General features: G+C 48.4%; 2 protein-coding genes across 6 annotated transcripts in view; one reads left to right on the forward strand and one right to left on the reverse strand.

The window, feature by feature from the left end:
• Positions 1-2,406: 2,406 nt before the first annotated feature.
• LOC144299634 (uncharacterized) lies at positions 2,407-17,677 on the reverse strand. The gene is made up of 9 exons (XM_077875021.1): positions 17,568-17,677; positions 14,200-14,216; positions 12,631-12,758; positions 7,471-7,534; positions 5,622-5,686; positions 5,195-5,219; positions 4,239-4,315; positions 3,754-3,777; positions 2,407-2,578 (listed from the first exon to the last, which is right to left on the reverse strand). Exons 1-9 carry the CDS (start codon positions 17,675-17,677, stop codon positions 2,444-2,446), a joined length of 645 nt encoding a protein of 214 aa, XP_077731147.1. The 3' UTR covers positions 2,407-2,443.
• The window catches only part of SGSM1 (small G protein signaling modulator 1), an 80,075-nt gene continuing 72,648 nt past the window's right edge, over positions 17,600-25,026 (forward strand). For 3 of the 5 annotated variants that reach the window (XM_077876083.1, XM_077876087.1, XM_077876088.1), the window contains exons 1-2: positions 17,600-17,694; positions 17,799-17,842. In XM_077876083.1, coding sequence (XP_077732209.1) covers positions 17,676-17,694; positions 17,799-17,842 — 63 coding nt within the window. In that variant the 5' untranslated portion in view covers positions 17,600-17,675. Of the gene's footprint in view, positions 17,703-17,797; positions 17,843-25,026 lie in introns of those variants that run through there. The other 2 variants (XM_077876084.1, XM_077876085.1) reach the window with 2 other exon arrangements.

Genomic DNA, 25,026 nt, shown 5'->3' on the forward strand with positions numbered 1-25,026 from the left:
CAAATACGTGACTCAGATCTACAAAGCTCTGAAAACCCTCCTCCTGACACATTGTAACCAATCTGCTGGCAAAGAGGAAGAAAAACCTTGAAAGTAGAGGAAAAGGACACGTTCAACCTAACAGAATACGAATTCCAAGGCCCGTGACTTCTCAGAAAACAGAGGTCAGAAGACACTGCAATGGTGACACAAAGTATAGAAGGAAAACACCTCTGAGCCTAGGATGTTATGTTCAGGAAAGATAGCTTTAAAGAATGAAGGCAAAAGGTGAATGAAAATGAAAACAAGACAAAGTCGGCAGACAAGCAGGTGGTAAACAACTGGAAGAATCAGTCATTGAGCCTGATTTATTTATTTTCATTAAAAAATTTTTTATTGCAGTTCATGTTTATTATTTTTAATATAGTTTGATTGAGGGAAGGCCAATTTGGATATGAATGGGCTGAGGAAGAGGGAGGCAGAGAATCCTAGGAAGGTTTCATGCCCAGTGAGGAATCCCACGAGGGGCTGGATCTCAGGCTCCTGAGAGAATGTGCTGAGCTGAAATCAAGAGTCAGATGCTTCCCTGAATGAGCCACCCAGTTCCCCTCAGTAGGTAACTTGGACATTAAATGATGAGCAAGAACCTTCTACCGAATGGAGTGAAATGACACAGGGAGATGCTTGGAACCTCAGGAACATAAGAACCTCAAAAGGGGTGTTTTTCTGGGTAAATGAGGTGTCCTGCTTTTCTGTCCTTCCAAATTTTGTATGGCTTTTGAGGGCAACAAGGAGACCACAGTCTCAGAGCCTAGGGCTCCCCTCCTTAATCAGTTGATCAAAGAGCCAATCCAGGCAATGCTGGAGTAGGTGCAATGGGCCTGGGGGCCTATGGTTTGGGGTTGCATGTGGCCCTGAGAGTGATATCCCACTGGGCTTATAATGTGACTGCTTTGTGTGTGGGGTGATCCTAGGTACTTGAGACAAACTTAACCTTTATTCTTTTTTAAACATTTTTATTTATGCTTAGGTAAATTCAGTTTGCCAACATATAATGTAACAACCAGTGCTCATGCCATCAAGTGGTCTCCTCCTGGAATATAAGAAATAGGAACAAGATATTGAGGGAAAGGAGGGGGATTGAGTGGGAAAAATTAGAGAGGGAGACAAACCATGAGACTCCTAAATCTGGGACACACTGAATTTTTGGAACAGCCCATACATGTCGTAGCCCATAGAGGAGATGAATGTGATGCTAGAGGTAAACTATGTTGCCCAATTTCCCTTAGCTTAAAAGTGGGCTGATGGGGTTTGTACAGCAGGTGAGGCCTCCTCAATACCAGCTTGAGCCAGCATCTGCCCTGATCCCTGGAAGGACTGGGCCATGGGCTCCAGGCAGGCATGAGGGAATGTCCTAGGCTGGGCCAACCCTTGACGTGGGGAGCAGGCCCAGCACTGTGTGGCTATAGCAGTGAGATCAGACAGGAGCAGAAATGCTCGCCTCCCTGCCTAGGGCCTGTGTCCTGGGCCTGGTCAGACCAGGAGACTAGTTCTGCAGGACCTTGAGCGCAAGCGTGTGCCGGCAGCCCAGCAGCTTTCACAGATTCCTCTAGATTCCCTGCACCAGTGAAGGCCTTGGCTGGCTGCACTCGATCCCTTCTCACACAGAGGCAAGTGCAGATTTTATTCTTGTCCCAGGACTGAGGATTGTGCAAGGAGGGGAGGAGGGAACTGTGCTCCCGGCACCCCTCCCACCTCACTTCTGCTGGACCCGGGAGGAGGTGCTGAGAGGGACCATTTCAGGGATGCCCATCCCTAGAGTGCACTTCCACCCTCTGGGCAGAACTGAGGGTAGCCCAGCATTGCTACTGTGTGACCTGTAGGTGCAGAGGGAGTGGGGCCCCGGCTGTACCAGCGACTGGCTCCCACGGAAGTAGTCTGTGTGCAAGTTCAGATGGGCGTGGCACAGCTGTGTATCAAGAGATTGGCTCCATCCAAGACCAAAGGCAATAACCCGAACCAAAAGGTCTCCTGCTCTATTCCCAAGAGGTGCTAACCAAACATCAACAAGGGCTTTGATGCTTGCCACTGACAAAGGGAGTCAGAGCTGGTCTGCAGAGAATGACCATCAAATAAAAAGAAGAATATGACCAACTGCACAATCCAATCCCAGGGCAGAATTCTTCTTACTATTTTATCCAAATACCCTACTGTTTATGATGGAATAGACCAGAGAAGAGCACCTTCGTGGCTCAGTAGGTTAAGTGTCTGACTGCAGCTTGGATCATTACCAGGACCCTGGGATCAGGCCTGTATCAGGCTCCCTGTTCAGTGCGGGGTCTGAATATCCCTCTCCCTCTGCCCTTCCCATTCTCCTCTTCCTCTCTCAAATAAGTAAACAAGTAAATGAAAAACAAAACAATCGCATTCCTATACATCGTCGTCTTTATTTCATCCCGCCCACTCAGTCTACAAAGTAGCAGGTATACTCCAACTGCACCAGGGACCCCCTCCTGTTGATTCCCGCCTCATTGTGCTTCCGGACCTGAGGTTTCTTCCTCTTCAGGAATTTCATCCTCAATATTCTCCACCGCCCAATCTTTAGAGATACAAACACGAGGATGAGGTGATTAGACAGTGAGGCCCCGTGTTCCTGCTATTCCAACTGAGGCCACTTTGGAACACCTGTCAACACCTGCTCTTCCTTGGGATCCTCAGACCTTCCCTGGGCTCTTGGGAGTTAGAACCCTTCACCAAGACATTGACCACAGTGGCAAACCTTCCTTGAGAGAGAGAGGATGCCCCTTCACCTGGCATTTCCCCATTTCCACAAGATCATGATAGCTCTCACATGGACACGGATCCACCTGGACCCACCTGTGATGGGTGGTGGACACCCGCTAGGTTAGATGGGGTCCATGTGCAGCCACTATGCCAGACTCAGAGCAGCTGCCCAGGAGAGCCATTCATGATGATGGAAATGATCTGTGTTTTCAACATGCTCTACTGGGCTCTGGCACTGTGGTTGGTATGATGAGGGATGGAATGTGTAACGTCATTGACTGTAAGGAATTTCAACATATGCAGGCATGTCTGGCTATCGGCTGCCTCTTTGGATAGCTCAGGTCTAGGATCCAAAAATGAGGAAGCTGTGACCTCCCTGCCCTAGGGGTTCCTGCAGTGGAATTTGCTGGCCTGACCGGACTTCATTTCCGTTGGTCTCTGGGCTCCTATCCATGAGGCAGGCACTACAAGAGGTCCTGGCATCACTCAGACAGGAAGGTCTGCACTCGGGTCCTAGAGGAATCCCAGCAGGGGCTGCTTCTAAGCAGAGGAGAGGACCCCATACACATGGGCTGGTCATAGTCAGATAGGGGCACACCTCATCCTCTTCAGGAGCTCACACTTTTCCTTCCTGATGCAGGCTAGAGCCTAGGTAGGTACTGGTTTAGTGTGGGGCCCCACACCCCAGACATGCTGAGCAGGGACCTTGCCAACCCAGAAGTGGATCCCAGTTTTTGAGTTGCTGAACTCACTGAGCCCTGGCGTCCATGTATCTCTACTTCCCTCTATCTCTCTGGACACAAACTCCTTACCTGAATGCTACCCCTTTGCTTGTGAAAACATGTCCATGGGTCTCCACCTGGAAGACCCGTTTTCTGGTTTGGGTTTTTGTTTAGTTCACTACACCTGTGATTTTCATTCCAGTGAGGACCCAGGATCAGATTGGCGCTCCTGACTAAAGACAGGAAGAGACTGCTTCAGGGTACGTACCGCTGTCACTAGTTCTGAGGCCACCTGCAGGTTCAGAAGAGAGAACACCATGAGGCTCAGCTCCCTCTTACTCTGCACTGATTTTACTGCTCTCAAAAACTTAAGGAAGCCAGATGGGACATCATGTTTGACACACTGGTGCCCAAATAAATGACAGGACACCTGGAGGAAGCTGCTTTTCCTGAAGGATGTGTCTCTCCAGCTCATTCAGATGCTGACTACAGGATCACTCAACCAAGCAGGAGAAACCATTGCTGAGGGAATGTACCCCATCTCGCTGTTTATTTCCAGCCTTGGTGTTGCCAATGGTAAACATCCTCTGAAATAAGGTAACGGTTGGCAAGGGGCAACCACTCAGCACTTTTCTCAAGAGGAAGATTATGTATTTCACCTCAGAGAGCCACTGTCTGATTTTCATCAGAATTTGTGTGGAAAGAAACCAAGAAAGCGACATTCATTCCTCCGTTAACGATACTGAAGCTCACCTTGATGATACTGATTTGTTCTTCCTCACTGATGTTTTCCATGAATTTTGTTATGAGGAATGAATCCAAGGATGAAACTAGAAGGACACAGAGAATCCATCAGTACATTCATCATGCTGCTCAAGAATAACTCAGGTAGAGATTCCTGAGTTGCTCGGTCATTTAGGAGTCTGCCTTCAGCTCAGGTCAGGCTGTCTGGGACCTGGAATTGAGGCTAGTTTGGGGCTCCCTTCTCAGCAAATGGTCTGTTTCTCTCACCCTCCCTCTGCCCCTCTCACCTCTTCTGCTCCCTTTCTCTCAAATAAATAAGTAAAAGCATGAAGAAAATAAGAGTAATTTTGGGACTGTTGCTCATTACGAATGGAGGACTAGAGAGGACCTGAGGCACTAGGTTAGCAAGCATGGGCCGATCTGCACTGTTGGGTCACCCACGGTCTTAGGACTCTAAGATGTACCGTGTGAGGAGGTTCTGTTTTTTTGTTATTTTTTTAAGAATGTCGACTGAGTCCATCTTGTGGTGTCGGTGGGACATATCTACTGGGAAGTCTACCTCACTCTTTCTCCTTCTCACTTTCTCTGTATTTCTCTGTGTCACTATCTGTCTCTATCCTCTCTCTCTGTCTCACTATCCTTCTGTCTCTCTCTCACACACAAGCACACACTCACACTCACACTCTCACACACTGCATAGAGTCAACAAGTCACCTCCCCCAAGCCTGTTGCACTCACAGCCACTCCACGCACAGAGAATACATTGGCTTCCTAGGAGTGTAGAAACACGGACCTCTTTTCTCACCTGGGAAAGCTGCCTATCTCACATACTCCCAAGCCTCAGGAACATGGAATCTGGGTGCCTGGACAGCAAGGGTGTCTGGGTGTGAGGACAGCAAGGTTGCCCCATCTGCCTTACTATTTAGAGATTTTCCTAAGCAAGAGACTGATTCCAGAATACACACCAGTTTCGCTGCTTTCTGAGACGACCTGCAGTTACACAAGAGAGGAGAAGATGGGGGTCAGTTCATGTGTGTACTTTGTCATTGATTCTCTGGTGAGTATTGAACACCAAATGAACAAGTGTCGTAAAGTCAAAGGCCCCCAAAGGAAGCACAGATTGCACCCAGGGAGAAAGCATGAGCTTTTCCTGGGAGATAGATCTCCCAAGTTGACTGAAGCAGCAATTCCAAATTCAGAATTCAAGGCGGAAAAGTGCTTCTGAGCAAATGTCCCCTACTGCACAGTTTACATCCTCCCCTCCCAACACCCCACCAAGATGGTACTTACACCAAAAAAATATACTGTTCCTTACCATATGTGTATTCCCTTCAAAAAGAGGAAAACCAAGAGAGCAACATTTCTAATACAGGTAAAATGGGGCAGGCTTACCATAGAAGTGGGTGGAGAGTCTTTCAAGGATTCTTCAAACTCAGACGCCACAGCCTTGGAAAGATCTAGGAGGACACAGAATATCAGTGCATTGGTTGTGGTGCTCAGGTATTAGTGAGATCAGTGTTTATATCCATACAGGGGAAGCCTGCATGGTAATGAGGCTACTGCTAGGCCGTCATTGGTGGATGAGGAAAAACCTTCAGCTCAGGCCAAGGTCCCAGGGTCTGGGATCCATCTCCTCTTTGGGCACCCTGCTCAGCAGGGTTGTGCTTCTCCCCTTCCCTCTGCCCTTCTCCCTTGCATATGCTCTCTCTTGCTGTCTCTCTGTCTCTCTCAAATAAGTAAAAACTTTTTTAAAAAGGCAATGGCAACTTTAAGTATCATGAAATAATCAGTGTAAAAGAGAACTGATGGGCACATCGATTCCAATGATGGGTTCCCTTCGCTCGTAGAGCTCGTTGTGAAGCCCAGCTCCATGTTCCTACCTTCATGACCTCTTCCAAAACCATTTCTGCCTCTGTAGATCCACATATGCTGTCATGTCTCTTGTATGGTTTTGCACTTGATTTCAACCGTCAAAAGAGGGTGGGCTTGTGCAATGTTGGGCAATCCTTCAATCTGTTCTTATTTAGTCTATTACTCTGTTGTTTTTATTCATTAATCTGTTATCATCAAAATCATCCATTATGGGAGAGATTTAAATACCGAACGTGTACCATTTACAAATAGCCATAGTTGTGAAAAAGAACGGAGAGGGCAGGCTTCCACATGTATATCAAAGCAGTCACAGGGTGAAAGGTCCAGCATAGGGAATATGATCAATGGAATGGTAATAGTGCTCTATGCGGACCCAAAGAATCTATGCTTGGGGTGAGTGCAGTTTCAATAAACACAAGTGCAAATCATAGGTGGTACACATGAAACAGATGTAACCTTGTGGGTCATCTTCACCCGAATTTAAAAGCCGTAATAATGTGGTCAGCAGGGTGGTTCCTTCGGTTGAGCATCTCCCTTTGGCTCGGGTCATGATCCCAGGGTCCTGGGTTACAAAATATTATGCATATGTCAAAACACACCCTAATGCAGAGCAGTCCTTAATAGAAGTGGTCGACGTCGATGATAATAATATCGCTACACCGTTTTTTTTTTTTTTTTTTGTAATAAACGCTCCACACTGATGTTGGTGAGAATAACTGTGGATGTTTTGTGCCAAACGATACAGTGATGGGTTAATTTTTATAGTATATGCAGCATTATGATATCAACCTAACCTTAATGTCAAGAATATGGTCTATTTAATTAAAACACAGTAAGAGTTTTATTTGCTAATATTAAACACGGACTAATATGTCCAAATGTTAACTTCACAACACTTCCCATTAAATCTGACCAAATTAAGTTCTCAATGCGATTTCACTACTTTGGACACAAACTAATGACTGACCTTTTAAATTAAGATTTTCACACATGAAACAAAAGAATATGGTTTAGTATATTTGTCTTTAGTATGGCACCTTGAGCAAAATTGAGTAATGATTCTTTTTGTGTGTGTGTGGAGGGAGCAAAAGAGCAAATGTAAGGAGGAGAGGGACAGAGGGAAAGGAAGAGAGAGTACGAAGCAGGCTCCATGCTGAATATGGGTGAATCTGATGACCCTGAGGTCACGACCAGAGCTGAAAACCAGGAGGCAGAAACGTAGCTGACAGAAACACACAGGTGCCCCCTGGACAAGATTTCTTGAAGCTATTTAACGAATGAATTTTCATGTCACCTTCTAATGACACCACGGAAGGTTCCAACTTCTGGGTGTGCCACAGGGGATGTTAAATTAAGTATTTTCACCCACATTCCAGGGCGGGTGTCCCCAGGTTGTCTACACGGTTCTCGTTCCAGCGTTTGCACAGTAGAACCTGGGAAATAAGGGGACATAGAAAGAGCTGTTGACAGGTTGCTGTTAGAAGAGCCTCATATTAAGGAGTCAATCCCATTTACAATTGCACCCAAAAGCATAAGATACCTAGGAAGAAACCTAACCAAAGAAGTGAAGGATCTATACCCTAAACACTACAGAACGCTCCTGAAGGAAACGGAGAAAGGCACGAAGAGATGGAAAAATACTCCGTGCTCATGAGGGTTGGAAGAACGAATATTGTGAAAATGTCCACGCGACCCAGGGCAACTTACACATTTCATGCGATCCCTATCAAGGTACCATGGACTTTCTTCAGGGAGTTGGAACAAACCATCTTAAGATCTGTGTGGAACTGGAAAAGACCCTGAAGAGCCAGGGGACTATTAAAAACGAAGACCACAGCTGGGGACATCACAATGCCAGATTTCAGGTTGTACTACAAAGCCGTGGCCATCAAGACAGTGTGGTACTGAAACAAAAACGACCCATAGATCAATGGAACCGAACAGTGAATAAAGAAGTGGACCCTCAACTTTACGGTCAACTAATATGCGACAAAGCAGGAAAGACTACGCACTGGAGAAAAGACCGTCTCTTCAATAAATGGTGCTGGGGAAATTGGACATCCACATGCAGAAGAAGGAAAACGGATGATTCTCTGACACCACACACAAAGATAAACTCAAAAAGGATGAAAGATCTAAATGTAAGACAAAAATCCAACCCAATCCTCAAGGCGAACGCGGGCAACACCCTTTTTCAACTTGGCCACAGCATGTCTCGCAAAATACATCTGCGAGGGCAAGAGAAACAAGAGCAACAACGAAGTACTGGGACTTCACCCAGATCGAAAGCTCCTGCACAGCAAAAGAAACAGTCCACAAAAGTAAAAGACAACCTACAGAACGGGAGAAGATCCTTGCAAACAACCTCTCAGACAAAGGGCTAGTGTCCAAGATCTATAAAGAACATATTCAACTCAAGAGCAAAGGAACAAACAATCCGATCGTGAAACAGGCAAAAGACCCGAACAGAAATCTCACAGAGGAAGACACGGACATGGCCAACAAGCACAGGAGAACACGCCCCGCATCGCTGGCCATCAGGGAACTACCAATCCAAACCCCCATGATGAGATACCACCTCACACCAGTGGGAATGGGGAAAAGTCACAAGACAGGAAACCACAAATGTTGGAGAGGATGCGGACAAAGGGGAACCCTCTTGCACTGTAGGTGGGAATGTGAACTGGTGCAGCCACTCCGGAAAACCGTGTGGATGGAGGTTCCTCAAAGAGTTAAAAACAGATCTTCCCTACGGCCCAGCAATTGCACTGCTGGGGATTCACCAGGATTCACTGCTGGGGATTCAAAGGTGCAGATGCGGTGGAATGCGGGGACACCTGCACCCCGATGTTCATAGCAGCAACGTCCACAATAGGCAAACTGTGGGAAGAGCCTCGGGGTCCATCAAGAGATGAATGGATAAAGAAGATGGGGTCCATGGCTACAATGATATTATTACTGAGCCACGAGAGATGACAAAGACCCCCCATTTGCTCCGACGTGGACGGACCTGTAGGGACTTATGCTGAATGAAGTAAGTCCATCGGAAGAGGACACACTTTATATGGTCTCATTCCTTTGGGGAATATAAAAACCAGTGAAAGGGAATAAAGGGAATGGAAAAAATGAGTGAAAGTATCAGTGAGGGTGACAAAACAGGAGACACACCGAACTCTGGGAACTGAACAAGGGGTAGTGGAAGGGGAGGTTGGGCTGGCAGTTGGGGCGACTGAGTGATGGGCACTGATGTGGCGGGGGGGGGGGGGGCCCGAGGCGGGGGCGCGGGTCGCACTTGGCGGAATGAGCACTGGGTGTTATGGTATAGCGTTCAATTTGCCGGCAAATTGAACAGCCATGAAAAAGTTTAAAAAAAGAAAACATTTTGCTAATATTTAACACGGACTAGTACGTCCAAATGTTGTTAGCCTCACAAGCCCTCCCACTAAATCTGACCAAATTAGAGTTCTCAATGCGATTTTACTACTTTGGCCACAGACTAATGACTGACCTTTTAAATTAAGATGTGGACACGTGAAACATAAAGAACACGGCTTAGGAGGCCTGTCTTTACTATGGCACCCAGAGCAAAACTGAATAAGGATTCCTTTGTGTGTGTGTGTGTGGAGAGAGCAAAAGAGCAAGTGTAAGGAGGAGAGGGGCAGAGGGAAAGGAAGAGAGAGTACGAAGCAGGCTCCATGCTGAATATGGGTGAATCTGATGACCCTGAGGTCATGACCAGAGCTGAAAACCAGAGGCAGAAACTTAGCGGAGAGAAACACCCAGGTGCCCCCTGGACAAGACTTCTTGAGGCTATTTAACGAATGAATTTTCATGTCACCTTCTAATGACAGCACGGACTGTTCCAACTTCGGTGTGTGCCACAGGGGATGTTATATTAGGTATTTTCACCCACGTTCCAGGGTGGGAGACCTCACGTTGTCTACACGGTTCTTGTTCCGGCGTTTCCACAGTAGAACCTAGGAAATAAGTGGACATAGAAAGAGCTGTTGACCGGTTGCTGTTAGAAAAGCCTCGAAAATTAAGGAGTCAATCTCATTTCCAGTTGCACCCAAAAGCATAAGCTATCTAGGAATAAACCTAACCAAAGAGGTAAAGGATCTGTAACCTAAACACCACAGAAAGTTCCTGAAAGAAATCGAGGAAGGCATAAAGAGAAGGAAAAATATTCCATGCTCATAGATAGGAAGAATTAATATTGTGAAAATGTCCATGCTACCCAGGGCAATTTACACATTTCATGCAATCCCTATCAAAATGCCATGACTTTCTTCAGAGATCTGGAACAAACCATCTTAAGATTCAAGTATGGAACCGGAAAGGACCCCGAAGAGCCAGGGTACTATTCAAAACGAAGACCACAGCTGGGGGCATCACAATGCCAGATTTCAGGTTGTACTACACAGCCGTGGCCATCAAGACAGTGTGGTAGTGGCACAAAAACAGACCCATAGATCAATGGAACCGAATAGCAAATCCAGAATTGAACCCTCAACTTTATGGTCAACTAATCTTCGAGAAAGCAGGAAAGACGATCCCTGGAAAAAAGACAGTCTCTTCAATAAATGGTGCTGGGAACATTGGACATCCACATGCAGAAGAGGAACCTAGACCATTCTCTGCCACCACACACAGAGATAAACTCAAAAAGGATGAAAGATCTAAATGTGAGACAAGAATCCATCCAAATCCTAGAGGCGAACAGAGGCAACACCCTTTTTCAACTTGGCCACAGCAACATCTCACAACATACATCCATGAGGGCAAGAGAAACAAAAGCAACAACGAAGTATTGGGACTTCACCCAGATCGAAAGCTCCTGTACAGCAAAAGAAACAGTCCACAAGAGTAAAAGACAACCTACAGAACAGGAGAAGATACTTGCCAACGACCTCTCAGACAAAGGGCTAGTGTCCAAGATCTATAAAGAACGCATTCAACTCAAGAGCAAAGAAACCAACAATCCGATCGTGAAACGGGCAAAAGACACGAAGGGATCATTGGGTGGCGCGGCAGTTTGGCGCCTGCCTTTGGCCCAGGGCGCGATCCAGGAGACCCGGGATCGAATCCCACGTTGGGCTCCCGGTGCATGGAGCCTGCTTCTCCCTCTGCCTATGTCACTGCCTCTCTCTCTGTGTGTGTGACTATCATAAATAAATAAAAATTAAAAAAAAGAACCAATAAAACTTCCTTTTTAAAAAAAAAAAGACACGAACAGAAATCTCACAAGGGAAGACAGAGACACAGCCAACAAGCACATGAGAACATGCCCCGCATCGCTGGCCATCAGGGAACTACCGATCCAAACCCCCATGAGATACCACCTCACACCAGTGGGAATGGGGAAAAGTCACAAGACAGGAAACCACAAATGTTGGAGAGGATGCGGACAAACGGGATCCCTCTTGCACTGTAGGTGGGAATGTGAACTGGTGCAGCCACTCTGGAAACCTGTGTGGATGGAGGTTCCTCAAAGAGTTAAAAACAGATCTTCCCTATAGCCCAGCAATTGCACTGCTGGGGATTTACCCCAAAGGTGCAGATGCGGTGAAATGTGGGGACACCTGCACCCCGATGTTTATGGCAGCAATGTCCACCATAGCCAAACTGTGGAAGGAGCCTCGGGGTCCATCGAGAGATGAATGGATAAAGAAGATGTGATCCACGGCTCCAATGGAATATTACTCAGCCATGAGAAACGACAAATACCCACCATTTGCTCCGACGCGGACGGACCTGGAGGGACTTACGCTGAGTGAAATAAGTCCATCAGAAAAGGACAAACTTGATATGGTCTCATTCATTTGGTGAATATAAAAACTGGTGAAAGGGAATAAAGGGAATGGAGAAAAGGAGGGAAAATATCAGTGAGGGTGACAAAACAGGACACACACCGAACTCTGGGAACTGAACAAGGGGTAGTGGAAGGGGAGGTGGGCGGGTGGTTGGGGCGACCCGGTGATGGGCACTGATGGGGGCACTTGGCGGGATGAGCACTAGGTGTTATGCTATATGCTGACAAATTGAACTCCAGTAAAAAAATGTAAAAACAGAAAACATTTTGCTAATATTTAACACGGACTAGTATGTCCAAATGTTATCTTCACAACCCCTCCCATTAAATCTGACCAAATTAGAGTTCTCAATGCGATTTCACTATTTTGGCCACAAACTAATGACTGACCTTTTAAATTAAGATGTGGACACATGAAACATAAATAATACGGCTTAGGAGGTTTGTCATAACAATGGCACCCCGAGCAAAACTGAATAAAGATTCTGTTTTGTGTGTGTGGAGAGAGCAAAAGAGCAAGTGTAAGGAGGAGACAGGCAGAGGGAAAGGAAGAGAGAATACGAAGCAGGCTCCATGCTGAATATGGGTGAATCTGATGACCTTGAGGTCATGACCAGAGCTGAAAACCAGGAGGCAGAAACTTAGCTGACAGAAACACCCAGGTGGCCCTAGGACAAGATTTCTTGAGGCTATTTAATGAATCAATTTTCATGTTACCCTCTGGGATCTCCGCTGATGGGTCAAGTTCTTGCTATGGAAGATGGTAAATATTTTCACCCGTTTTCCAGGGCATTTGTCCCCAGGTTGTCTGCTTGTTTTTCCTTTCGTTGTTTCCACAGGAGATCCTGGGAAATTAATGGACATAGAAGAAGCTGTTGACTGACAGGTTGTTGTTAGAAGAGCCTCGAAAATTAAGGAGTCAATCCCATTTACAATTGCACCCAAAAGCATAAGCTACCTAGGAATAAACCTAACCAAAGAGGTAAAGGATCTCTACCCTAAACACCACAGAACGCTCCTGAAAGATATCGAGGAAGGCATAAAGAGATGGAAAAATTTTCCGTGCTCATAGATAGGAAGAATTAATATTGTGAAAATGTCCATGCTACCCAGGGAATTTACATTTCATGCAATCCCTATCAAAATACCATGGACTTTCTTCAGAGAGTTGGAACAAACCATTTTAGGTTTAGTGTGGAACTGGAAAAGACCCCGCAGAGCCAGGGGACTATTCAAAACGAAGACCACAGCTGGGGGCATCACAGTGCCAGATTTCAGGTTGTACTACACAGCCGTGGCCGTCCAGACAGGTGGTACTGGCACAAATGTGATCCTGGGAAATAAGTGGAAATATAGATCATGACTTGTAGAATTGTCCTGGTGTATGTAACCTCAGTCCTTCAAAAACCCAGGAATCCAGAGGGGACGTACATTTCCAAAGTAAAGTTTTTAAAGGATTATTTTGAGCTCACTCAGCTGTGCACCCAAATACTCTAGGGATAGTCTCCTCAAGGGGCAGAAAATCAATTATGTAAAAGCAACAAGTTATTAACAGCAGCTTACTTAAGAAAAACATTTGGTGTCCTTACAGAGCAATTGCTTTTGACTCATATCTGATATAAAGTGATTTAAATTGGCAGAAGTAATGATTACAAAAATGTCTCTAAAATATCCTTGGCCCTAAAGGGAGGGAAAAACAAAACAAGACAAAACCAGGGAGGGAGACAAACCAGAAGAGACTCTCAACTATAGGACGTAAACTGAGGGTTGCTGCAGGGGAAGTGGGTTGGGGGATGGGGTGACTGGGTGATGGGCAGAAGGAGGGCCCATGATGTACTCCTGAGTCCTTGTCGTATACACTGATGAATCAGTAAACTCTGCCTCTCAAGCAAATAATACGCTACATGTCTCTTGGATTTTAATTAAAAATAAGTAAAATACACTTGGCCCTAGATGCCCTAAAATTTACATCCAAATATCCTAACTGTAACTCCTGAAAATCACGTCCTCTAGGTATTCTAAGATATCGGCAAGCGTGACTGTTTTGTAGTTTAAGTGACACGTTTGCTTAATTAACAGAAGATGTCTACCTAAGAGAGAAAAGGGATTTTCAAAATACTGGATGAGAGGTTTCATGAAGTAGCTTAAGCACTTCTCACTTCACCTTCAGATGCCTAATCCTTACAGATTCCTTAGAAGGCTGAGAAATTAGTAACCATCCACGTTAACGCAACATCTTTCATAGCTCTTAAAACCACTAATCCGAGGGTTAAGCTCCTGGGGTACCTGGGTGACTCAGTCCGCTGGGCTGGTGACCTCAGGGTCCAGGGGTCCAGCCCCTTAAGCAGGCGGCGCGCGGGGCAGGGGCTGGAGGCTGCCCCATCGGAGGCTGCGGGGCGCCGGCAACGGCCAGGAGGCGGCGGAGATGATGAAGACGGCGGTTGCGCTGGGAAAGAGCTTGGTGCACGCGGCGTGGCGGCGGAGGGGGCGGGGCCGTGGAAGGGGCGAGGGTCCGGCGGGGGCGGGGCCGCGGAGGGGCGGGGCCGCGGAGGGGCGGGGCCGCGGAGGGGCGGGGCCGCGTGGGGGCGGGGCCGCGGAGGGGCGGGGCCCCGGGAGGAGCCCGGAGCAGCAGGTGGCCCCGCCCAGGCACCCCCCAGAAGCGCTGAGTCAAGGCAGCAGGTCGGCCCACCGGGCCAGTGCGGACGAGGAGCAGGAAGGGCGAGGCGCTGGCGACCCCACCACGGGAGTCGCTCCCTTCTACGCACGGGGCCCGCTTCTGAGACGAGCGCTGCGTGTTATGCTGTATGTTGGCAAATTGAGCTCCAATAAAAGTAAAAGAAATTAGATTCTTTGTATCTGAACCTAGAATATAATATTTCAACCTGTAGCTTCTTTGTTTATTCTTCATTCCAATCTTCTATAATTCTCATAAAAAGAACATGGGTCTAGAACACAATGAAGAAAAATGAAACTCGTGTGTATGTGGAGGGGGTTAATAATTCTGGGGAGTTCCTAAAGTAAGGGAATATTACTCATTTAATATATGTTGATAGCATCATTCTACACCCTTGTCAGTATCTGTTCTAGGGACATTTAAGTGGAGATTTTCTTCCATGTGACTGGAATTTCCAAAGAACGAGACCAATCAAAGCCTCTAGCTCTAGTAACACAGTATATTTTAATGACCTAGAATTTCTAACATATTTATCTAATTCAGCATCTTTACTGATCCAAATTTTCTATTTTTCTCTTTTCTTTCTTTCTTCTTCTTTCTTTTTTCCTTCCCAGCTAAATATCTTTTCCATTCCCCTTCTTCTTCTGTATTTTGATCAGGTCCTAAGAATTACATCCACAAAATATGGAAATCCTTCCATATAAAACAGATAACTTACTAACTGGATAACCAATTGATTGAGAACTAAGAAGGAAGATCTTATTGAAAATTTTGGAACTTTTGTTTTGATTCCAGAGATGCTGGCATGAGTACAGAAAGGGAGTCATCTCAGATAAAATGATTTATAGATTTTTCTTAACAGAAGTTTTTTGAGGTCCTTTCATATGCAAATTTATTCAAATAGCACTTACAATTAGCCATCTACCTCTCTATATTTGACCATTTAATTCTCAGAGAGCATCTATTTTCTTTTCTTTTTTAAGATTTTATTTATTTATTCAGAGAATACACAGAGAGGAGAGAGAGAGAGAGAGAGAGACAGAGACACAGGCAGAGGGAGAAGCAGGCTCCATGCAGGGAGCCTGACGTCCTCCGGGATCACGCCCTGGGCTGTAGGCGGCGCTAACCCGCTGAGCCACCGGGGCTGCCCGAGAGCATCTATTTTCTGTGAAAGAACCCGGGTGTTGAAATGCAGGAACAGAATACTAAGTGAGCTATCATTCCAATATTGTGATTATACGATTTGTTAGAAAATAAGAATTTATTTATTCATTAAAGATTTATTTTTTTACTTATAATAGACATAGAGAGAGAGAGAGAGGCAGAGACACAGGAGGAGGGAGAAGCAGGCTCCATGCCGGGAGCCCGACGTGGGACTCAATCCCGGGACTCCAGGATCGGGCCCTGGGCCAAAGGCAGGCGCTAAACCCCTGAGCCACCCAGGGATCCCCAAGAAGAATAATTTAAATATGTATTATTGCCTTCTCTGTATATCTGTACTAAGCTGGTGGTAGGAGGAGTAAGCCTATGCAGCTATTTCTGCATTTACTTGTGGAACCAATTATAGAAATAATTATGAAAACGAATGCAAATAGGTATTCACTTGGCATAGAAAATTATTTTAGCAATGAAATTCTTGAGTTTCCTTAATACCACTGAAATATATACGCGCATATATAATACATACAGACCATGTGTATCATTTCTCTGACAAGCACACACACACACATACATATACATATATACAAATATATGTATCAGTGGTCAGAGGGATTCTCCTCTTTTCTAATTTTATCAGATTTCTTTCATTTGGCATTTCCTTTTCTTTATTCAAAAACTCCAGCTTTCATTTCAGTCATGAGCAAGTCTAGGACTTGAGCTAAAGTGGCAGGAGATGAGTGATAGTAATAGGGAGAGAGATCAAGAATGAAAGGGAATTGGTATGACTAAGCCTCAGCCATAAATGGCCCCTGAACCAAAGTCCAGAATAGTCTTGTGAGTGTGTGTATGTGTAAAAGAAGAAAGGATAAACATTAGGTCCAACATTATTAGTACAAACATGAGATAAACATAAATCAGAGAAATACATTAAGCAAATCTTCAGTGGCCAAAATGACCAAATGAGGGGGAAAAGTGGAAATGACTGATAGGGAGTCACTCATCTTTTGGGTACTCTGGGACACTTAAGAATCTCTGCCAAAAGACTCGGTATTTCAAGGACAAGAGATTGAAGAGCCTAACATGAAAATCTCTTACATAGGTCTGGGGGTTGAAGTTAAACTATTGATAAGAACAGAGAAATCCCACAGAAAGAATTTAACCAAAAAACCGATTTCTGGTTTCGTACCTTCACATTCAGTGTCCAGAGTTCTCTAGAAAGGCACACCCCCAACAAAAGATTTAGAGATGATGAATATAAAGCCTTGCTAAGCAGTTATTCAAATCCTACTTCTCAAACAAATGAATAAATCTCGAGTGAGAGTCAACAGAAAGACCAAAGAACAAGATTCTCAATAATAACAATAATACGAATGATTAATAATAATGTAGCAGCTATCTCGTAATATCGCAGGATCACGCCCCCAGCGGAAGGCAGGTGCCCAACCGCTGAGCAACCCGGGCGTCCCATATTCTGTCCATTGTAGAGATGAGAACACTGAGGCCCAGAGAGCGTCAGTGACAGTCCCGCCGACTCCCTCCCGCGGCCGCCTCCAGCCTGGCACCGGGCGCACCTCCAGGAAGGGACGCAGCCCCGCCCCGGCCCGCCCCGGCCCGCCCCGGCCCGCCCGGCAGAGGGTGGGACCTGCGGCGCCGCGCGTGGTGGGCGGGGCTGCCCGCGGGGGCGGGGGGCGGGGCGCTGGCCGGGCGAGGCCTGGGGCGTGCGCGCGGCCCGGAGGACCCTCCCGCTGGGCGCCCGGGCGCGCGGCGGCGGCTCGGGAGGGGCGGGGCGGGGCGGCCGCGCGGGGGGCCCTGACGTCACCGGCCCTCGGCCCCGCCCCGCCCCGCCCCGCCGCGGCTGCTGCAGCCGAGCCCGCGAGCCAGCGAGCGCCGCCGCCGCCGCCCGGACGGGAACGCAGCGCGCGCGGCCATGGCCTCGGGCCCCGCGGGTAAGCGGGTGAGCGGGCGCGGGGCGCGGGGGCGGCGGGAGGGCGGCCCGTGCCCCCGCCCCCAGCGCTCGGCTGACCCGCCGTCCCCCCGTCTCGTCCCACAGAGGCGGACACGCGGCAGAGGCTGCTGCGCACTGTCAAGAAGGAGGTAGGTGCCGGGGGTGGGGGGGGGCCGGGGGCGCGACCCTGGGGAGGGAGCCGCCGAAGCTCCCCCGGGGCAAGGGTCTCCAAAGGGGTGGTGGCCCGTGGCAGCGGGGCGGCCACCTGAGCCGTGGGGCTCACCTGGGGAGGGATTGGCCTCCTGCAGGACTGGAGGCGGGTGAGTTTGGGGGTGGGGGCCTCAGGTACGGGGGGGGCTCGATGTTTTCCTGCTGTGTGTAGGGGCGGACGCAGCGGGAGGGCCGCCCCAGATAGGGGGCACACCCGGGTGTGTCTGGGTAGGACCCCCTCTGGTGGAGGAGCAGGTGGGTGGGTCTCTTTAAGGTGAGGCAAGCACCTGGGGGCTGACTGGACTTACTGGGAGGTGAGGGGCTGGGTAGGGCTGCAGGAGGAGGACCAGACTTCGGCAAAAGGGAACGGCTCACTTTGGGATAACAGCCCCCATCTCCCCTTCCCCACAATTCTCAGTCCTTAGAACCGCCCCCAGGAGCTTGGGGACTCCCTCCCCGAAAGTCCCTGGTCATTGGGTTACACCATCTGTGGGCCTGTGCCAGGGCGTCTCGGCAGGCGAGTTCCCCTCACCCACCCCTCCCCACCCCCGACCCGCAGTAGGGTGCGAATCAGGCAGGGTTCACCTGCCCCTCTGCCCCCTTCACTCTCCTTGGGGCCAGCTGGGAGCCCAGTCTAGCCTTTCGTGAATAGCCCTGGACTTCCCGAAGAGGGGCGAGCCTGCAGCGGCGGGCTCCTGGGAAGCATGTCGATGCCCGGACTGCGTGTGGAGCACGCTCACTCCTGTGTGGGCGACGACATGTGCCTGTGAGTGTGTGTATCTGAGGCTGTCTGTGCATCTGCCTGGAGATAACCAAGTGTGTCTCCATATTGCGTGTACACGTGTCTGTGTGTTGATCTGTCTTTGTGAGTGTGGTGTGTAACCGTGTGATGCAGAAGTCTCTGTGTGCGTGAGTGAGGCTGCGGCCATGTATGTGTGACTGTATGTGTGTGTGCTGCCCTCCTTATGCTGCCTCACATCCCTCACCCTGGGACCCGGTCACTGTTGAGCGGCATCACCTCTGTATCTTGGGTCCTCAGCTCGAGATCACAAATGGCTGTAGACCTTGGGGCTGGCCTGATGGCGCGCGCGCCTGCGTGTGTGTGTGTGTGTGTGTGTACGCATGCGTGTGCACACACGAGGAGGGTGTCAGCCTGGTGTCAGCACCGAGCACCCAGAAGCCCCTCCCTGCATGGTGGCAGTCAGCCATCAAAGACAGCCTGGAAGAGGGGACCGGTGGCTGCCCCTCCCTCCTCAGGAAGCATGGGCGCGTGTTGTGTGTAGGTCTCTGTGTGGCGTGTCTCGTGTTGTTTAAAGAATCAGCTCTAGAGCTAGTTGTCTATTCTGGCATTTCTGAATAAGGATACATAATGGGAGACGTGGAATTCCTCAGAAAGGCCCAGAACTTTTCAGTTTAGCCCTCTTAGAGGCATTGTGGGGACCTGAAGAAAGCTCTATCTAGATAGACCACCTTTGCAACAAAACCTGCACACCTACAATTTTCTGATGACTGAGTTGGTGGAGGGTGTCTTATAGAAACTCTCTCAAAAGCCTTCAGGTTAAAAGCCTGTAGTCTCTTTGTTCATTGTTTAAACCTAGATGTCATTTGTACTCCCCGGAGACTGTCACGTGGAATGGCTGTGTTTTCTTTTCTTTTGAAGCGTTTAGTTATTCATGAGAGACACACAGAGAGAAGCAGAGACACAGGCAGAGGGAGAAGCAGGCTCCCTGTGCGGAGCCTGACGCGGGACTCGATCCCAGGACCCCGGGATCAAGCCCTGAGCCAAAGGCAGACACTCAGCCACTGAGCCACCCAGGCATCCCCGGAATGGCTATGTTTCTCAGGAAATGGCTTGCTGGTTCAATGGAAGGGATCTATACAGGTAGAAGAGCCTGTGAGCAAGGCGTCTGGGAGGGCAGTGCCTCTCGGTATCTGCTTCTGGGCAGGGCTTCAGCTGGGCCTCTGGCCTGGTTCTGCCAGGAGCTCCCTTGGTGCCCTGGACAAGTCCTTTCCTCTCTCAAGGACTCAGTTTCCACAGCTGGAGAAAGAGGCATTGGTGCAATGCTCCTGGAGGTCCTACCCATGTCAGTCTAGTTTGGAATATCGGCAAGCTGTGGGGGACACGTTGCCTCTAGTGACCAGAGTTGTCAGCTTGCATCCTCTGTCCTGGGAGCAGCCGAGTTTGGGGCTTAGACTGAGCTTTCTGCCTGGCCTAAGGCTGAGGCCATCACTTGATCAGAGGGACCCCTTGGCATCCTGCTTGGTGCCTGAAGGGGTCAGGGACAGAACCTCGCAAGTTTGGGCAAAGGTCCTTGACCCTGGATCTGCAGTCAGAGGGCAGGTTTATAGTCACAAGTTGGTGGCTGATTCTAAATTCTGCATTTCTCAGGGCACATCATTTCAGTAATCAGAGTTTCCATAGAGTGGGTACTATTCTGTGCCATATCCTGTGTACACGGTGACTTGAGGTGACTGAGGCTGCCCCCATTTCATGGACAAGGAAATCAAGCCTGGAGACAAGGTGTGGATTGCTCAAGAGAACACTGCCAAGAAGGTGCAAAGCCAGGGACTTAACCCCCCAGATTTGTCTGACATCAGAGCCAGGCTCTTACCTCTATATCCTAAATGTGCTCATCCGTGTCTCCACGGCACCACAGTCTCAGCTGTGGGTGGAATGATTTCCATCTTACAGAGGTGAAAAATGGCCCAGACAGGATAAGTGATTTCTCAAGGGCACGGAAGCAGTCAAGGGAAAACAAGTTCAAGTCTTCTATGAACCCCTTGCTGAGCATGGGTGCCCCTAAGGGCATGGCGATGAGTCCATGCCCCACCAAAGCAGACCTCCTTTCTCCTTGCCTTCCTCTGCCCACCTCTTGGGAGAGCATCTTGTCCCAGTATCAGAGAGCCAGTCTTCAATGGAATGGTGGAGGGAAGCTCTTTGACTAGAAATCTGGGAGTCAAGTCTGCTCTTCCTTCTCCTCATCTTTTGGGTTCAGAGAAGTCACATCCCTGCGTGTCACAGCCTCATCCAAAGGTACCTCCCATCATTCTTCATGGAAAGGGTGGCTTAACAGTCAGTTTCTTTAGACAAGGTTTGCAAGCTTGGGCTGAGCCACAGAAGCCAGAAAAGCCAGCAGCGGCTATGGGGCTGGAAGCTCTGTCCTGTGCTGACTCTGGGAGCCAGTATGACTCAGAACCATGAAGCAGGTCAAGAAGGAGCATTGGGCTCACCCGGAGCTGGGTTCAAATTCTGACATGTTTACTTACTGAAGGGCATCTGTGTGCCGGACACAGGACTGGGCTCTGCGGATGCAGCAGTGAATAAAAGAAGTCCTGCCCTCTTAGGGCTGACATTCCCATTTTGGTACACAGATCCTGATAGACATTCTGAGTGTAATTCAGAGGATTATGACAGCCTTTGCACCAAGGTGTGAAGGAGAGGTACTCGGCACCACAGGAACATACAACAAGGTCAAGGTGGCCCAGTAAGGCGCCCTGGAGGAAGTGATGTTAAGAAGATACGTGAAGGATGAGCACACCTCTAAGATGAAGGCAGGAGGTGGGAAGACAGAGGAGAACCATTCCTGGCAGAGGGAACTGCATATACAAAGACTTTGTGGCTGGAGGGAGCACCGTGAACTTGAGTGATGAGAGGACTCTGAAGTGGCTGGAGTACAGAGAGGAAGGAGCATGGTGCCAAATGCAGAGGGGCAGAGCAGGAGGTCCTATCCTAAAAGCACAGGGAAAAAGGATGGGGAGGACAGGAGCCAGGTGGAGCAAGAGGGCGGACCTAAACTTAAGGCTTGTAATTGCACAGCCTTAGCGGGGCATCTGTCTTTACCTTCACAAGGGTCTGAGTTTCAGTTTATTCCTAGTGAGGATGAAGATCACTTGTCAGGATAAGCGATGTGAAAACACCCACCACATTAGCCTGAGCTGCCTCTGGGCAGGCATCTTATTTTTTCTGTCTCCCCAGTGTTGCCCAGGAGATAGGGTGGCCTGGGTGAGATTTCCTGCAGTTAAACCCAACCAGCTCCATTCTGGCTCCTCCCTGGCTGGCTTTGCCCTCCCCTCCCTTCCCCTCCCCGCCTCCAACCCTTAATTTTGTTTTGGTTCCCAGAGTGGCAGCTGCGGGGACGGCTTCTTGTTGCCATGACGACTGCCATTAAAGGAGCCAGCCACTTGAGCCAGGTTGATAACGGAAGCCAAGTGACTAACTGCCTTGTTTTCTTGCCTTGGGCTAGGCCTGGGAGGCCTCTTAATTGGAAGAGACAAAAGCAGGTGCTTGAGGGCGGGAGGACAGACCCCCGGGGGACGGAGGCAGGGGGATGAGGCCAGTGCTGGAGAGGAGGCTCTTGTGGACCTCTGCCAACTGGAGCTGGTATGAGAGCTGCCATGGGGAGCCCTTGCCACAGCGGCTGAGCTGGGCGTGTTTGGGGAGCTGTGCCTTCCAGCCTTGGGACAGGGTAGGAGTGTGACGGGATGATGGAGGAGGGTTTCACATCCTAAGAAGATTGGAGGAAGTGAGAGAATCAACTGATGTTTCTACTGAGACCCCTGTGGTGCTTCCACTTGGATCTACTTCTTTCTTCTCAATAAAAGAGGGGCAACAGTTTTGCCCCCCAGGTGAGGTTGCCGGACAACGTATAGGTCATCGAGTTAAATTCAAATTCCAGATAAACAGAAGTAAAGTGCCTAGTGCTAAATCTGGCAGCCCTAGCCCAGGGGACATTTGGTAATGTCTGGAGCCATTTCTCGTCAAAAACGAGGGTGCGACTGACATCTAGTTGGTAGAGTCCAGAGATGCTGCTCAACCTCCTGCGATGCACAGGACAGCCCCCACCACCAAGAAGTGTCAGCCCAGACTGGCACTGTGGTTGAGACGGAGAAACCTCTGTGCTGGAAAACTCCTTCACTTCTTCATGACGGCCCGAAGAGGGAGGATACTTGTCTCCTTCGCTCCATAAAGGAGGAGCTGGAGGCACAGAGGAGTTAAGCAGCTCACTTTAAGGTCACACAGCCAGCCTGTGGAGAAGCCAGGATTCAAATCCTGCTTTGTCAGCTCTGAGGGGTGGCCTCACAGAGGTCCAGCAGAGTCCCTGGAGACATGGCTTGAGGTCAGGTGTATGTAGGGGAAGAGATGGGGCAGCAAAGGCCCGCTAGATGCACCCTGTTCGGGGCTTTGCTCCACTAGACGGCAGGGAGCTGTAGAAAATTTATGAGCAAGGAGGGTCTTGCTTGGACTTGGACTTCAGAAAGTATCAGCTGGTAACAGGGTCCAAGATGGAGCTTTTTGCCACTTCTTAGAAGAAAGCTTCCTCCTTTCTTTCCTGCCTCCTTCCCTCCTTTCCTTCCTCTCTATCCCACCTCCTCTCCCTCCTTCCATTCCTGAAGTTTTTTGCTGCCTCCTTTCTTCCAGGAATATTTATTGAACATCAACTATGTACCAGGTACACCCCTAGGAACTGTAGAAAAGGTGCAAAGCGGCATCCCTGCTCACATGCTCTCATGAAGCATAGGATCTAGTTGGGGGACAGATAGATAAACAATAAATATATGCAGGCACCCCTTGGAGATATTGTGGGTTCAGTTCCAAGCCACCAGAAGAAAGCAAATATTGTGATAAGTCAAGTCAAAGGAATTTTTTGGTTTCCCAGTGCATGTAAAAGTTGTGTTTACACTATAGTGTAGTCTATTAAGTGTGTGAAAGAATTATGTCTAAAAAAATATGTAATTATTATTATATTTTTAATAATATAATTATCTTAATCTAGAAATACTGTGTTATGTTACATATTACAATTATATTGATTTTATTTTTTTTATTGTACATATTGTATACATGTTTTAAGGGGAGTGGGAGGTGGAGGCTTCCAAAAAAACCCATTTTACTGCTAAAAAAATGCTGACCATCATGAGTTTTCATAATCACTGATCACAGATCACTATGACAAACATAATAATAATGAGAAGTTTTGAAATATCGTTAGAATTACCCAAGTGTGACACAGAGTCAGGAAGTGAGCAAATGCTATTGGGAAAATGGTGCTGATACAGACTTGCTTGATGCAAGATGGCCACAAACCTTCAATTTGTAAAAAGAAAAAAAAGAAAAGAAAAACAAAAGTAGTGTCTGCAAAGTACAATAAAGGTAAGTATGCCTGTATTAGAAGTCACAAATGCTGTGAGAAAAATAAAACTAGAAAGTGGGTGGAGAGGTATCTGGGTAGCTCAGTGTTTGAGCATCTGCCTTTGGCTCAGATCGTGATTGCGGGGTTCTGGGATCAAGTCCTGTATCAGGCTTCTCGCAGAGAGCCTGCTTCTCCCCCTGCCTATGTCTCTGCCTCTCTCTGTGTGTCTCTCCTGAATAAATAAATAGAAATCTTAAAGAAAAGAACGAAAAGAAAAAGAAAGTGAGTGGAGAGGAATGGGCAGTGCTTTCTAGAGGAGGTGGTCAGGCATGGCCTCTGATACTCTGACACTTGAGCAGAGACCTAAAGGGAAGGAGGGAACCCTGCTGACCTCTGCAGGAAAGGTGTTCCTGCCAGAGGGAACAGCATAGGCAAAGGCCCTGAGTCAGGAACGATGAATAGCAAATAGGTCAAGGAGCCTGGAGTGGAGTGAACCGAAGGGAGGAGGAGACAGGTCAGAGAGGGAGCAGGAGGCCATTCCTGCAGGGTCTTGTGGCCCCCCGGAAGTGAGACGGGACCCGTGGGAGAATTTTGAACAAGGGGAGAAGCATGAATTCATCCATGTTGTGGACTGCTCTGGCCACAGCTGAGCAATAAATGCAGGGCACAAATCGGGGGCACAGAGTCTTTAGGCAAGAGAAGAAACTTCGCTGTTCTCTTCTGAGCTTTCAATTCTTAGGCTCGAAACCACAGCGCCTGACTCTGCCCCACTCCCCCACTGGCCAAATAGGGGTTCCAGAAATACTTGCCAGTCGAGTAGATGCAGGAATACTGGGTGTGGATATTTTGGGGTTCTCTGATGCTTATAGGGTTGACTCAAATCAGTTCACGTGTGTCGTGTTTTCAGGCTTAAGCTGGCAGAAATTCTCCTCGTGAATAATGCAGCCACATCCGTGCGGTGTGTTTTGATGCTTTTTTCAGGTCTCCGGCAA

Source organism: Canis aureus, chromosome 27 (genome assembly GCF_053574225.1).
Source record: "Canis aureus isolate CA01 chromosome 27, VMU_Caureus_v.1.0, whole genome shotgun sequence".
Taxonomy (NCBI): domain Eukaryota; kingdom Metazoa; phylum Chordata; class Mammalia; order Carnivora; family Canidae; genus Canis; species Canis aureus.

Coding starts and splice junctions, on each gene's coding strand:
- LOC144299634 (XM_077875021.1), bottom strand. CDS start 17,677: ATGGCCGCGCGCGCTGCGTTCCCGTCCGGGCGGCGGCGGCGGCGCTCG. Junction 4,316..5,194: donor CTCAGAAAGCAGCGAAACTG/GTGTGTATTCTG, acceptor GTGTCCTTCTAG/TTTCATCCTTGGATTCATTC. Junction 3,778..4,238: donor AACAAATCAGTATCATCAAG/GTGAGCTTCAGT, acceptor CTGAACCTGCAG/GTGGCCTCAGAACTAGTGAC.